Consider the following 14899-nt stretch of genomic DNA (forward strand, 5'->3'; position numbering starts at 1 on the left):
AGTTTTACATCTATTATTTTATCCGTATATTTATACTTTTACACAGGCAAGTAAAAACTAGCGATATAATGTTCCGACGTTAATTTATACTACGTTAAATTATTAACCTTAATTTATACTTTTCATTTTAAAAGCATTTGGTCAAAATATGTTTTTAACTGACTCTCAGCCCGGGTTATGTTCTTAGTATGTTCTTAAATTTTAGTTAATCTCAGCCTCAACGTTCTTATAAAAATAGAGTGTACAAAGATGTTTCATGAGCTCATGGACACTTTCGTGCATTTTCTCCTGCTCGGAAAAGATCTCGAGTTCATTCCAACCCCTCTACAGCCTGGAAAGGTCCGGTCTTATCTAATACTCACGGGAATATTGACTTCACTCTTTTTTTTTTTATTATTGTGGCATCCGCGCATATTGAAAACTTGACTGTCTAAAGGACCAGCTCTAAAAATGCGAAACTAAGAGGCCACTTATACATCCAATTTCTGTCGATGTACAGTCGGACCTCTATTAAGCGGTCACCCTCCGTTAAGCGGCCACTTTCCAAAGTCCCGAATTATTATTTTGTCAGTAAAGTGCTGTATTCGATACCTCTATTCAACGGCCAACCTCTATGAAGCGGCCAGTTTTCAAAGTCCCCAGGGTGGCCGCTTAATAGAGTTCGACTGTATACTTTATATGATATCGAGGGAAGAAAGTGAAAAGCAGAGTAGGAAATAAAAAATACTTAATCCAGTCAACAATGCAAGCCGTTTATACAATTTTTTAGGCCATAGGCCCCCAGGAATACAACTATTTATAAAGTGCTCCGCTCACGTGAGCCCTCTGGCCGTGTGGGAGATCGCCAAAATGATTATCTGTGTGAGTTACCTATAAGATGTCATTTGGGGACGAAAGTGGCGCGATGGAAACAGCTCAACTATGATACAATACGATAAGATAACTTTATTTAGACAAGGTAACTCCATCGGCTTTATAAATTAATCATTATCAGCTAACTGTCTATCTACCTAGCTACAATTATGAAAGAAAACAAATTAAAACAACAAATGCTGCTTTTCTTGGAGGCCATGTTTTTACTCTTACTTGAAATTTATTTAACTGCTGTGGCGACTCAATTAGGTCTATTATACATAACCAAAAAAGTGCAATGCCAGAAATTCTCTGACCAATCAGAAGACGAAAATTCAAATTGTTCTGTAGCTTTTTTCATAAGATCATACCGATTTCGCCCGTTAATTATTTGTACAGACCAAACCATCAACCCCCGACTTCTAGGATGTGGCCGCAACGTCTTAATAAAGAAACATAGGATGTCAAAACTGTTTAAGGGTTTCCTTGGACGTTAGGTAGGTGTTTATTAAAATTACTTCACAACCATTACGGTGAATTACGCAATTATTTACAGCAATAAAAAATGCTAAAAATATGATAACATACGATAAAAGATAATCAAATTAATAATACAATAATACTAATATACACATCAATATAGTTCTGAAGGATAGTAATTATTATTTCTAACTGTAAAAACTAAAATATATAGAATACTGAAATTCGCAAACTGTCTAGAAATCAGTTAAAATTAAAAATCCATTAAAGGCTAAAATTTTGATAATATCCAATAATATATAATCATACTAATGCTACAATAATACTAATGTACACATCAATCTAATTCTGAAGGATGGTAAAGATGATGGTGTTACTAACGATAAAAAAAAAGTAAATAAGATATTGAAACTTCGCAAACACTCGTTTAGAAGACATGATTCACCCTCTCCGCCAAGGGGTTTATCTCAAAACAGCAACCAACCGAAAGAGACGATACTCTTCATTTATAGTACAACGTAGTTCTTCGAGAAAGGAGACTTTCAAGGGAGGAAATGACTAGTGCAATAAGGAACTTCCTGACAGTCCGTTCCAAAGGGGACAAGAGGAGGTCCTCTTGAATAGCTTGAAAATGCCGGATGGAATTTCGGAAATTTTGTGATTTCTTTGTATCCAAGCGAAATTTTCATATTTTTCATACAAATGTTGAACACGCTGTGTGTATCTCTTAACCACTGTTCAAAAACGAAGAGGAAGTAGCCTGTTCTAGGCGTTCAGATAAAAGCCTAGCCTGAGTGGCAGAGGCATGAAAAATGTAGGGCGCGCGAGGCTCCCTCTCTCGCGCTCCACGCTCTTTTTCCCGCCCTTTCTATCTTTCATGCGCCTGCCACACAGCGCTAATAAATGCCGAGCGAGGCGAAGTAAATTGTAATGCATGCGAATAACAAAGGTGAGAAGCGGGATTTCACGGGAAGAGAGGGTGAGGGCATCTTCATTATTTGTTCGCATCTCCATTTTTCGGAGTTCCCCACTGTCTGAAAGTCTGAATCAGGCTAGGGAGGAAGATTTTTATAGTTAGATGAAAGACTAGCCGTGATCCAATGCTGCTGGCACTCGCTTAATTCCACAGAGATATAGAGTCTGATATAATGAACTGTTCAGGATCCACGAGACAGTTTATTTTAGAAAAAAATGGAACACAAGTGCTTGAATATACTTACAAATGTAGCAACAGCTCTAAACATTGGAGCCCTCTATTCTAAAATCAAATCTGTGGCGAGGCCATACGCAGTGTAAAGAAAGGGGGGCGAGTGAAAGAGTTTAAAGGCCCTTCGCCCGCTATTCTCTTTGGAAAAAGCAGGGTTAGAGTGGGGGAGGGGGGTATTATTTCAGAGTGAGTTGATGTCTTTTCCAGCTCCGAAAAAGGCGTCTGGCCTCGCACACTGGGGAAGGGACTCAAAATGAAGAGCAATTCCTCTTTCAAAATATTAAATCTTTTGATTGGATAGACATATTTCGAACTTGTTACGTTGTTTGGTTTTGAGATCCTTTGATATCCGATAGTACTAAAAACAAATTTTGGCGCTGCTTTTATGACAATTTCCCGCCAAAATTAAAAAAGGTAGCAAAATGATAAAAAAAAGAGAGATCTTAAAGAGTGATGACTTCTATATTGTTGCAAAAATTCGAATTAGCTGCCTTGAACTCACAAAGTTATATAAGGTCAGAATTCTTTATTCGTCAGCTTTTTATGGAAAGACTGTTATCTGAAGGAAAATAGTGTCATCTACAATGAAGCGCCTATCTGTCAGTTCGAATTCAAAAACTGGGCGTTCGAAGCTCTTTTCAGTATTTTCGTCGGTCACAGGCCTCTTATTCCACTTCTCATCGTTTGTAGGGTCGGGTGTTATTGACTTCACAATGTTCTTCCTTTCATTTAAATCTCCTTGTTGATCAACCAACGTAAAGGTAACTTTTCTGTGAAACGGCCAGGGTAAAATGGAGTCGTATTCACCTTTCATAATAACAAAGTATACCGAGAGGATCTTAGTAAAAAAAATGTAACTTAGACTCAAACGTAACTTAAATTTATAACCATATCTGCCGTATGCTCTCGTATAGAATGGAACGCTATCTATTCTGTGTTCTTTACCTAGTTCCACCTGTCTCAACATTTTACTGTAGCCGCTGATCTTCCACGTTTGTTCCTCCAGACATTGCATTAAGTATTTAGTTTCAAGATTATTTATCTTCTCTTCAAGCTTTTCTTGAGTATTACGCAATTCTTCTTCTGTTTTATTCAACTTTACACAAGCCAAGTCAAGGTGCAGTCTCGTGCCAGATTCAAGATGAACTTCAACTTCTCTTCGCTGAAACTGGAGAATAGAAAAAACTGCTATTATCTTTGATTATGATGATGGTGGGGTATTCTGCAAATTGAACGTCATGAAAGTAGCTAAAATGTTCAATTCCTTACTAGCTATTAGTATTCGTGAGAACGTCTGCCAGCAATACGAGCGATCGTAGGTACTTAAATTCTGCCCATCGATACTTATTCAACACATCAAAACTGTTTTTGCGTATGATCTGAACCAGTATTGTCGTTTCACCCAGAAGACCCAACTTAGAATTGGCAAAATGGCGGCTGTGTCACAGACAAATGCCAGATTTCTGTTATTTTCAACTTCAAATCATATTAGGCGATTTCCTAGTTGCTTTTAACCCCATTACAAAAGCGAGGCTAAGTGCAAAGCTTTTCATGTGAAAATGAGTTTTATCTGCATACTGATAGAAATCTAATTTTCATGTTAAATATCAAACACGAGGTAGAGTGTTTCATCCGAGTTGCAAACACCGCGAAGTGGGCTGGAAAATCGAGGCGCAGACGAGGGTTTTTTAACGATCTTTGAACTGTTTGGAAACAGGACGAGACACGATAACTAGAGTGTTTGATATACCTACTGAAGCCATTTATAATTCTTGGAGAAAATCAAAGCAAAGGTGCATACGCCAAATTTTATAATAATTAAGATCACATTTTTTAACTTCACTTTCCTTAGTTTTCTCTTTATGAATTATGAATAAGTTTTGGGAATTATCATAAAAAACGTTTATAAAATACTCGGCATCGACAAAATATCTGAAAGTTGCTGAGTCAACAAAACAAGCGGTTTTCCCTTTGTCACATTATGCTTTTTAAGCCTTTCTTCAGTAACGATAGTTAATATGGCTGATTTTGGAAGATGTTTTAGAATTATCCTTTTTCGTCTTTTCCAGTCACGTAAGTTTTATTGTCTTCGTTGCCACAAGACAATCATTTTCTGTCTACACACTGAAGTTTGCTCTACCGACAACCGCACAAGATTGAAATCAAAACGAATGGTCTCGCTCGTAATTGTATCCAAGCGTTCCCCCCTTTCGGCATTGATCCGCAACTTCCATGGAAGATTTCAATTCTGTTAAGTGAGACTTTTTGAAACGTCCTATCGATGTACGGCTTTTTATCCCTGTTATCAGAAATTACCTTCTTGGTACAGCCCATCCGAGCATAAGGGCAGGAAATCACTGTCAACATACAGTCCTTCTCAAGGTGTGACGAGATCTAAAGAGAACGTGTCAAAACAATTATATTTTGACAAAAGTATTCAGTGTTACGTTTCCTAGCTTGACTGATACCAGCTAACTAAGACCGAGTAGTATAATCTTTAAGTTCTGTTATAGTTCTGCTAGTGTGTCTGATGTAACACTTAGTGATTACTCAAAAAATAAAACTAGTGGTGCACACACGTTTTATATCCCGCCTCTGAAAATATATGATATGTTCGCGACATTAACGAATTTGACAAACTGAAAAAGGCTAGATAAATTCTGACATTTTCATAATAAATTTTGTTGTAAATATATGTTGGAGCTTGTGTTGTTTGCTATTTTGGTAATTTAATTTTAGTTACGCCTCTCTGTAAACTAGCCTTTTCTTATTAGATGAACCTGGATAAATATTGGTTAAATTAAGAAATAAGTAAAACCTACCTCTTCTCTCGCGACGATTTCTCCGCAGCTGTTTGGACAGTGTAAGGGATATTTCTTACACTCTTGATGATGAGTCTTAAAAGTAAATACGATCGTGACACCTCAGTGAATAAAATTAAGCCTTTTTTTTGTAAATCTAGACACAGTCGAACCTGTATTAAGCGGTTATTCTTGGGGAATGACTCTTAATACGGGTTGCACAGAATACACATCAAACACAATTAAAGTGACATTTTATGTGACATTTGACAATTTGATGCAACTTTATACTTAATTTGTTAAGAAACTGCAGCGATAAAATGGTATGAAAAAGGCCGAGAACATACTATAAAAACTTACTACAAAATATTAACGCCAACATCCTACAGTCGGCATTGTAGGTCCTTTGAAATTCAATTGTCTGGCGCACTATTTGTTAACCGTATTTGAGAAGTTTACTTTTACAAACTGACCGTTGAAAACAGGTCAAATCAATAGAAACAGCTCGTTGGGACTTAGTAAAGCGGGTGACTGCAACCGCCTAATAGAGGTTACCGTTTAATAGAGGTCAAAATTACAGTTACTGTAATCAAGGGACGTAATTTTCGGGACTTTGACTACTGACCGATAAATAGAGGGTGACTGCTTGATACAGGTTCGACTGTAATCTAAAGACACCATGGATGAACCATGCCTTGGAGGCATTTAAAAGTGTATTAGTTCTATTTCGCATGGTACAATTTTCAATTAAATTCTTAATTAACATGTAGTTTAATTAATAATCAATGGTTTATGTCACCGATTATTTTACTTGACAGTGACTTGACTCAGTAGCAGTTGATACTGGGGGCCTAACCAGCACCAAAGGGTCACCAAAAGACCCAATGTTGATTGACTGGACTGAATTAATATTTCCTTTATATGGGCGAAATAGAAGCAACCATAATCGCTTTCTTTTTTCTACTTTTAATTTGCGTTCGACATAGGAAGAACGCACTCCTGATACAGATTGGACTCGGGATTGTATAGGACACGTTGATTGAATGAATGGACCGGATATTGAGACGCATATCTGGCATCCCCCGCAGATTTTGCAAGGGCGGATGACATCATCACCAACAACTTGGCAAAGGGGAGAGAGCTTGAGATCATCGAACGCACTTTCATGGTGAAGTCATGGTTGTGTAAGTGTTGGTTATGTAAGACACTTACACTCTAATTAGTTTTCATTTATCTTCAGTTAAAAAGTATGTCACCATCACAAATAAAGATTTTTACCTCAGTTTCACATGCTGGATGTGGCGTGTTACAATAAGTGCAGGGAATGATCCTCCATTGGCACGTGGTGATCACGTGCTCTCGTAGGTCTTTTCTGGCAATTGACACGTGACAGTTTTGGTTCGTACAGGAGACAGGTTTGAGAGGACAAGACTCCAAATGGTCCTTTTGTTTGCAAGTAAAAAATTAAGTTAAATAATAAATTAGTTCCTAAGGTAATGAGATCCGTTGAAAGTAAAACGGCCGGGCACTCGAGTTATGGAACTTAAGCACAGACGTTTTTGAGCCACGGGCGGCAACCGAAATTAGATTTTTTTTCCCTTTTTGGAGCGTTTTAACGCCATCACGTTTGTAACGTCAAGCCAAGTCATCAACAAGAGCTTTTCCTGTCCGTGGTAAGGAGCAAAACCACGCCAAATAAGGAAACATTCGACTTCCGGTTGCCGTCCGTGGCTCACGAACGTCTGTGCTTAAGCTCCCTGAAGAACCGTTACGCTGTCAAGCTACAAACTTGTTAACAACAATCCTGTAATATAATAAGCCACTATACTACTTTCACTACATTATACTAGTTTTTAAGAAAACTGCAAATTCAAGGTAAATGAGGTTTGGTCGGAAAAAGGAGAGGTGAGAAACCAGAAGAACACAGTAACTCAACATCATCCATCATTAAACCAAAAAAGATTTCAAAACGAGTTTTTCTTTTTTGTTTGTTTGTTTTTTCCTTTTTTGAAAATCGTCAAAATCTGGGTCGATCGATGGACGGTAAACAGCGAAAAAAGGCCAGAGATGGCCTTGTAAAAAGAATTTCTAATAAACCAGCTTGTTACCATAACAATTTTAGTTCTTCTTGGACTGACGCGAATTACTTCAACTAAGATAATAAAGTGAAATTTACACTTTCTCCGTATGGCTGAGTTTCCTGAGACATGGAGTTACCGATCGAGTATTCAAGCTTATTTTCCAGTGATCAGGGAACAATGGTGGCCCACGCAGTGTGCCCCACTAAAGAAACTGATGTTGCCATCAAAAAGTTGTCACAAATGTTTAAAGGCTGCTGCAAGAAAAATTTTAAACGAACATAGAGTTAAGACTTACGTCTTTTGACCTCAGTTCGCCAGTCCACTGACAACCATCACTTGGACATTTGACGATGAAAGAGAGAATCATTCTCTGAGTTGCTTTGTCTGGGAAGATGTCCTACATAAAAGAAAATTTAATTCAATTTGGGTGTGAATATAAGTCTTGATTCTGATTTATAAACGGATAAAAATAGATACGAGCTGGAAAAATGTAAACAGCAGTTGAGTTGTTATCAGCTAAAACAACATGTTTCACAGGCTTTTTTTATCATAGTCCCGGCACATATTTATTTGTTTAATGCCTTAAACCAACATTGAACATGCAAAGTGACTCCATCCGCGCTAAGCTATTTAGATTAGCACAAAAGGAAAAAAATGTCTATTGTATTATTGTTTTCATTCGTTTATATTCAAACCACGAAGAAACAGTCACTTTGCCTTGATAATGATGGTAGTATCATCGAAACGTTAAACAGGGTATCATTAGTTGTATTTTTTTTAATCATCATTACTACTCACATTGCACTGGCACAGGACACTTACTTTCTCTCGCACGAGGTTGTTTCGGTCCACAGGACAACTAAGTTGTTGTCGATCTTGCTCCTGTCTGTTTAGTAAAATAATACCATAAAACAATTCTTAATACCGGTAAACAGACTATGAATAGAATACTAGTCATCACTTCTCCTAATCAGAGATACTGACAAGAGCTCGCGCGAAAATTGCCTTGTACAGCGTGTTATCAATCACCGTTTGACATCGTTTGAAATCGGTAATCGATAACAATCGAACTCACAAAAAAATTTATCATCGATTGTTATCGATTGAGATAATGGATAATAATCCACAGTAATCGACAGTAATCGATAACAATCACTAATCCCAAGGAGTCCCTGGCGGAGTATTCGTTTTAAGCATATTAGATGGCGTTACTATCAAGTAAACAATTAGAGACCCGCGTTAATTTAAATGGTAAAACATTTTATTATTTTAGCATCTAGTCCTGCCGGAGTCCACCCACGTCCAGGCAGAATGTTCATCAAGAAATCCTCTTGGTTTGAGGTGTTAAAATATTTTAACTTTTTTATTCATCCCAGCGCTGTCGATTGCATCTTGCATCTCCTTTACATGGCGTTCTCTAGATAAAAGTCAACTCGATCCTATTTATGCAAAGACATTGTAGCCCTTGTTCTTGTTGATATTTGCATTGCATATCCACGATTGAATGGCTCAATAAAACCATAGAAAATATATCGTGTCAATCTTTAAGGGGGAACTTAACGTAAACGCCATTTTACCGCACTTTACATGGCTTTAATGGAAATATCTCGTTCACGTTTCAAGCGATCCAAAAACTCTATGTTCATCCCGTAAATCTATGTTGTGGGGTGTTTTGTGAATTTTGGGGTGATTTTTGGGTATATTTGGGAGGAGATAGTTTTCCTAGAAAAATTGGTTAAATTAAGAGAAATAAGAAATATTGAAGAATTAGTGAAGTTTTAAAATAAGAATTTGTAGTTAGTAATTAATAGACGGATACCAAGTTAGTCCACTAGCAACCTGGGGTGCTCTTGCGTGGGTATCAACTGTCTGTTAGTGTTCCAAAAATCATTTTCTTTCTTCTATCCCTTCTTAAAACCACTTCAAATTTCATTCCAATTTAGTTTAAGTCCCCCCCTTAACTTGAAGAAATTGACAAAAATAGTTCCCGATAAAAAATCGATGATTATCCATGATAATAATTGATAAGCCAGTCCCTATCGATTTTCAACTCACAACTTTTTACTCGGGCCGTAAGGCGGCACGAGTTAAGGTTTCGGTAGCATTATTAAATTCTTTTTTTACTTTTGGGGTTGCGATGGGCCGAGAGATAAGACTTCGGGCCTCGAGTTATTGTTCTCGGTCTCGTTTTTGTACTCGGCTGGCACGAGTTAAGTTTTCGTCGGGTTATGAAATTCTTTAAATTCTCGGTCGCGTTCTTTGTCATGTACTCGGGCCGTGAGGAGTGTATACAATATGCGAGCCAGCGAGGCATGCAAGGCATGCGAGGTATGAACAAAAACATGCAAGGCATGCGAGGCATGGAACAACCCCAACATAAACTGCTAACCGTTAAGCTTACCGGGGAGCTATTTAAGCTAACCTGTGTGCTATTTAGGCTAACCGGAGTGCTCTTTAGGCTAACTGGAGTGTTTTTTAGGCTTACCTGGGTGCCTCACACGTCTGCCTCGCATGTCTCGCATGTCTCGTATGCCTCGCTGGCTCGCAGATTGTGCATCCCCGCCGTGAGGCGCCGAGTCTAAAGTTCACCACATAACGTGTCACATACAGGATGGCAGATGCAAGACTCAAAATTCAAATGACTAAAAATAAGACTTATTCCTCTAGAATTTATCAACTTTAACAGAAACGGCATTCGCTTACCTAGAGAGGCATTTTCTATTTCCAAGGCGAAGACTCTTAAACTTTATGCGATAAACAGACGCGAAGAAACTTAATCTGTTTATATGTCTATTTTTATAGTGTCGTTTGTGCATCTTTTTTAACTTTCCAAGTTTTTCAACTATTCATATTTCATCTTTTCATAACTAGCACTTTAAAAATTCGAAAGGTTTTGATCGTTTTTTAATTTACTTAACTTTTTTAGTTCCTCAAGGTTAGTTTTGTTTAACCGAAAATTTGGCAACTAAATCAGTGTATGACCCCGCGGGCCAAGAAAGATAAAGATGTCTCACGTTTACTATAGAAAAACAATCATGTAGAAACGGTTTCTGTCTTCAAATGAAAGGTGAATAACAAATGCTTTCCCCTAAACTTCATTAAAAAATATAAACAGCGAAACATTGAAAAACGTACAAGGATAACGTACGCGTGATGCGTAACGTTACTCTAGATCATACCGGCCTAATTACGATCCGTCATTGACCCGGCGTCACATACATATCAGGACCGTATAATTGGTTTATGTCTCTAAACGAAAGGTGAACACGTAAGGATAAAGCCAGGTATAAAAATCATTCGTATGGCAAATGTCGTTTCCCCTGTATTTCATTCTGACTGCAAGAAATCCAATTCTACCTGGTGGTTACTTACTGCCTCACTATATCGCTGTATCTATCTATTTGGAAGAATTAGCGATGCTGGAGGTTATCATTGCTAAACGATTGTAGGCTTACGCACCACGCAGTCAAATATGGCTCGAGTTTAAGCTGAAAACAGCTTCTTGTTTCTTTATGGATCCCTATCGAGTGGTATCGGAAACCGAATCTTCGATTGATATCGATTGCTATTGATTGTTATCGATTATTGATTTATCGATTTAATACACCTAGTGTTTTGAAACGTTGACATGACCATGACCCTCGCTGGAAACCATTGACAAGCTCTATACTAAGACAGCGAAAGTTGAAGGGACTGTGCCATCTGTCTTTATAGCTCCAAGTATAGCTCTGAACAAGTTAAATATGACGCATTTCTAAATGTCTGAAAATATGCCTGCAACAAGGGGTGGCAACAAGTCGCAATAGACCCGTTCAGAAAATTACCTGGTTCATTGGATCACACGCCGTCTCGGCTAAGACTGCCTAGCCAGTTTAAGAGTGTGATTTAGCTCGTCCTTAGTAAACTAATCTGAACAAGTTAAATATGACGCATTTCTAAATGTCTGAAAATATGCCTGCAACAAGTGGTGGCAACAAGTCGCAATAGACCCGTTCAGAAAATTACCTGGTTCATTGGATCACGCGCCGTCTCGGCTAAGACTGCCTAGCCAGTTTAAGAGTGTGATTTAGCTCGTCCTTGGTAAACTGAGAAATAGCTGTTTCTTTAGATATCTGTCATTTCAAAAATTGACGCATTTTCTGAGAAACTGAGAAATAGCTGTTTCTTTAGATATCTGTCATTTCAAAAATTGACGCATTTTCAGTTGGAGTACCGTGTAGTATGGAAATTTTGCGGGTTCTAATTTTTGCGGATTTTGCGGATTGACCTCGATCCGCAAAAATTAGTTCCCGCACAAAAAAAACCCGCAAAATAAAACGCCGCAAAAATTAACTAAAAACTTCGCTTTTAAAAGACTTGTACCATTGGGGTGATATACATTGAACTTAAACAAGAACATTAACATGATTTTCCACTGGAAAAAAGCAACCCTAGCTTAGACACATTCAGTAGTCTGTATCTAGTCTGTATTTTTAAACCGTATTAATGAAACAGTGTTTTGTTGTGCATGGTAGGGGTACTACTAGGCTTTTTGTTTTGTTGTTGTTCAGTCCCTTTGCACAGTAAGGTATTACTTAACAGTGATATGTCTCTAATATGTAAGTAGAGTGAACTGTCATTCAACATACTGTACAATAAAAGTTGAAAATATTGAGGTTTCTTCCACTTAAATGTTCTGTTGCTTGAACAGAGAATCGCAAAAATTAGTTCCCAGCAAAAAAATTAGTCATCTCGAACCGCAAAAATTTGTTCCCGCAAACCACAAAAAGTCGCCGATCCGCAAAATTTTCTTGCTACACGGTACCTCGTCTTTTTGCGAGCAATGTGGACAGCTTGTTTCAACCGTAAGTTTGCTCAGCAGCTCAGGAGGTTTGCTCGCAGTACTCGTTGGGATACATTTTGTTCATCAAAAAGTTCCGTCTTACGTAAAGTTTTGTTCGATCATCAAACACAATGGAAGATTGAATAACGGTTGATTTCGAATTTCCGAGATTGAACTGAACTCGACTTTGGTTCCCTTCATCCGTTGTACTTCTTAATTATCGACTAACAAATACCAAGGAGCGCTTACTCGCCAACAGCGTGAATGGTCATGAATATTTTGTGTTTCATGATCAGTGCCCGAGTCCCGGGTAGGTAAGAGCCTGCTAGTCTAACACTAGGCTTACATGTATACCGTTACGCTTAAACACCGTTGATGTGGAATAGTTCCAACAAATTTTCTTCCCCTGACAAATGCTTTCTTCCCCCAACAGTCGAGCCTAATAACATAATATAACAATTCTGGAAAGCTAACCTCAAGAAGTGTCCGTCAAGACACTGCCTGCAAAATCGATGGCCGCATACCCCTGTTTGGACCGCCTCTTTCAAAGGTAACTGACATATTGGACAATTCCATTCGTCTTCTACAACATCCACAAAATTCTCATCATATCCACCAAGAGAAGAATTTGCTCGAGCTTCCGCCATAATCTTACACAGCGTCGTTTGGGTGGGGAGTAATATACCGAGGTCTCACTTCGTTTCAGATCAGTTACGGATGACCTGGAATTTTTTCTTTCGTCAGAACTGTCAGCTTTGAGCACAGATTAAATTCATTCTCGTGTCACGCATTACCTGCGTGTTTCCTTTCTGTGCATGCACGCGAGGCGCTACGAACGGAGGATAGCCTGCCTGGAGACGTCTTCTGCACTCGAGTGCAATAACGAAAATAGGAAAGAAAACAGCCTGAGTCGTCTGCACGCAGGCTAAAAGAGGACAGCCAGAAGAAAATAAAGGAAAAGAAGACAAAATGAACCTGGGTTTTAACCAAATACTCAGGTGAGGACAAAGCTGGCTGTCCACCTTGGCTCGCACGCCGAGGGAGAGCAGGAGCTCTGTGATTGGTTGGTAAAACCAAAACCAACCGTGACTTGCTCGCAGTCATGCAAGTGAATCAGCTGTATGTCACGTGAAAAAATACTCCACGATTGTGGAGTTTTCTGCAGCGCGTCCCCGGGAGAAGGGAGAGGGGGTTACGCCTCGGAATTCTCGGAAGAGGTATGCCGCCCGGTCCTTCAAATCCTGACCCTATTTCAGACCAAAACATGCCATTTTCCACACCCGTTTTCAGACGTGGCCTCTAAAATCCAAACCCGTTTTCCAGATCTGGCTTCTGAAAGTTGTATTTGGTTTGCGAATCTATTACCATGTCCAAGTGAAGTCAACATATTGTTTAAGCATTTTATTAATTTAGTAGTATAATAAGCGTTACGGTTATAAAATGTTCCTATTGGCTTTGTTGTAGCGTTATTAGGCTTCGCATTACCGCTGAGGTGGAAGTGGTAAAATTCATCCGAAAATTCAGCTCGAATGGTTCTCTTTCTCCACTATTCATTTGGAGTTGAAAAGACAAATACATTCATACGCTCTCATGGTTCCCTTGAAAACCATACCCGATTTAAGACCATAATGGTCAAAATCTTTTCCCCCTTTTCAGACCGAAACGGACCAAAAACCATACCCTTTGGGGCGGAAGACAGACTGACAGACAGACAGCCTTTATTTCAGCACGATACAAATTAAAGCTCTGCAGCTTGTGGGGTCGTGCAAAATAATAAGAATAAAATATATATACACCGTAAAATCCTCGCACCCTTGATCCTATTTTAAAATTCCCTATACAAAATTAAATTCAGCACTTCAAAAATTGGCTTAAAAGTTAACTCCTTGAAGACATCGATTGAGTGGACTTTCTTTGCTAGGTCCTTACCGTCCGTATCCGCGCAGTCCTTGTCCTGGGCAATGATAGCATTACACAGTATTGGGCCTCTATAAGCCATGGCATTTTTAGTATAATAAGTATTAAAGCGTGGCACTGTTAGCGTATCATGCGCACGGAGACAATGCACTGGGGCATGCTTTGTTGCACATACCTAATAGCTTACGTATGGAAGTACCCCATTCCCCACCCCCCCCCCCCCCCCCGCTCCCCGCGAGCGTGTCCCTAGCCTGCATAACAGAACCTAACAGGCGCTAGCCTGCATAACGGGCGCTTATTGAGCCGTGCGAGAAGACCGAGACATTAAGCGCGAAGCGCGACTTGCGAGCGCGGAGCACGAAACAAGTCTCGTCTCGCGCTTCGCGCGTAATGTCTCGGTCTTCCCGCACGGCTCAATAAGCGCCCGTTATGCAGGCTAGCGTGTCCCAGAGTTTTCGCCCCCTGCCATTTTGGACATCTCGGAGAGGGCAATCAAATCGTTCAAGAGCCACTTTATTTATGTTTTGACTGATGTTAAGCATGCAAATTCTCCTTACAATATCACTAATTAATCCAATTATTTTTGTTACTCTTAGTTTTTTGTCTTCTCTTTGCTATATCTCTCTTATTTTTTTCCATTCTACTGAGTTACTTTTCTTATCAATTTACTTCCTTTAAAGGGACACAGTATTAGTTTTACTAGAGGTGCCCCTCTACTCTCTTCCCCCAATTTGAATAA

The 14899-nt window shown here is 39.0% G+C and overlaps 1 protein-coding gene across 1 annotated transcript; it reads right to left on the bottom strand.

The window, feature by feature from the left end:
• Positions 1-925: 925 nt before the first annotated feature.
• On the bottom strand, positions 926-12924 carry LOC146467478 (TNF receptor-associated factor 6-like). The gene is made up of 7 exons (XM_085125779.1): positions 12718-12924; positions 8244-8307; positions 7717-7818; positions 6619-6783; positions 5362-5436; positions 4856-4933; positions 926-3707 (listed from the first exon to the last, which is right to left on the bottom strand). Exons 1-7 carry the CDS (start codon positions 12888-12890, stop codon positions 3081-3083), a joined length of 1284 nt encoding a protein of 427 aa, XP_084981905.1. The 5' UTR covers positions 12891-12924; the 3' UTR covers positions 926-3080.
• Positions 12925-14899: the final 1975 nt, after the last annotated feature.

Source organism: Pavona decussata, unplaced genomic scaffold (assembly GCF_977016875.1).
Source record: "Pavona decussata unplaced genomic scaffold, jaPavDecu1.1 SCAFFOLD_135, whole genome shotgun sequence".
Lineage (NCBI taxonomy): Eukaryota > Metazoa > Cnidaria > Anthozoa > Scleractinia > Agariciidae > Pavona > Pavona decussata.

Coding starts and splice junctions, on each gene's coding strand:
- LOC146467478 (XM_085125779.1), bottom strand. CDS start 12,890: ATGGCGGAAGCTCGAGCAAATTCTTCTCTTGGTGGATATGATGAGAAT. Junction 6,784..7,716: donor GCGAACTGAGGTCAAAAGAC/GTAAGTCTTAAC, acceptor TGCAAACAAAAG/GACCATTTGGAGTCTTGTCC. Junction 4,934..5,361: donor AAATCGTCGCGAGAGAAGAG/GTAGGTTTTACT, acceptor CGTTCTCTTTAG/ATCTCGTCACACCTTGAGAA.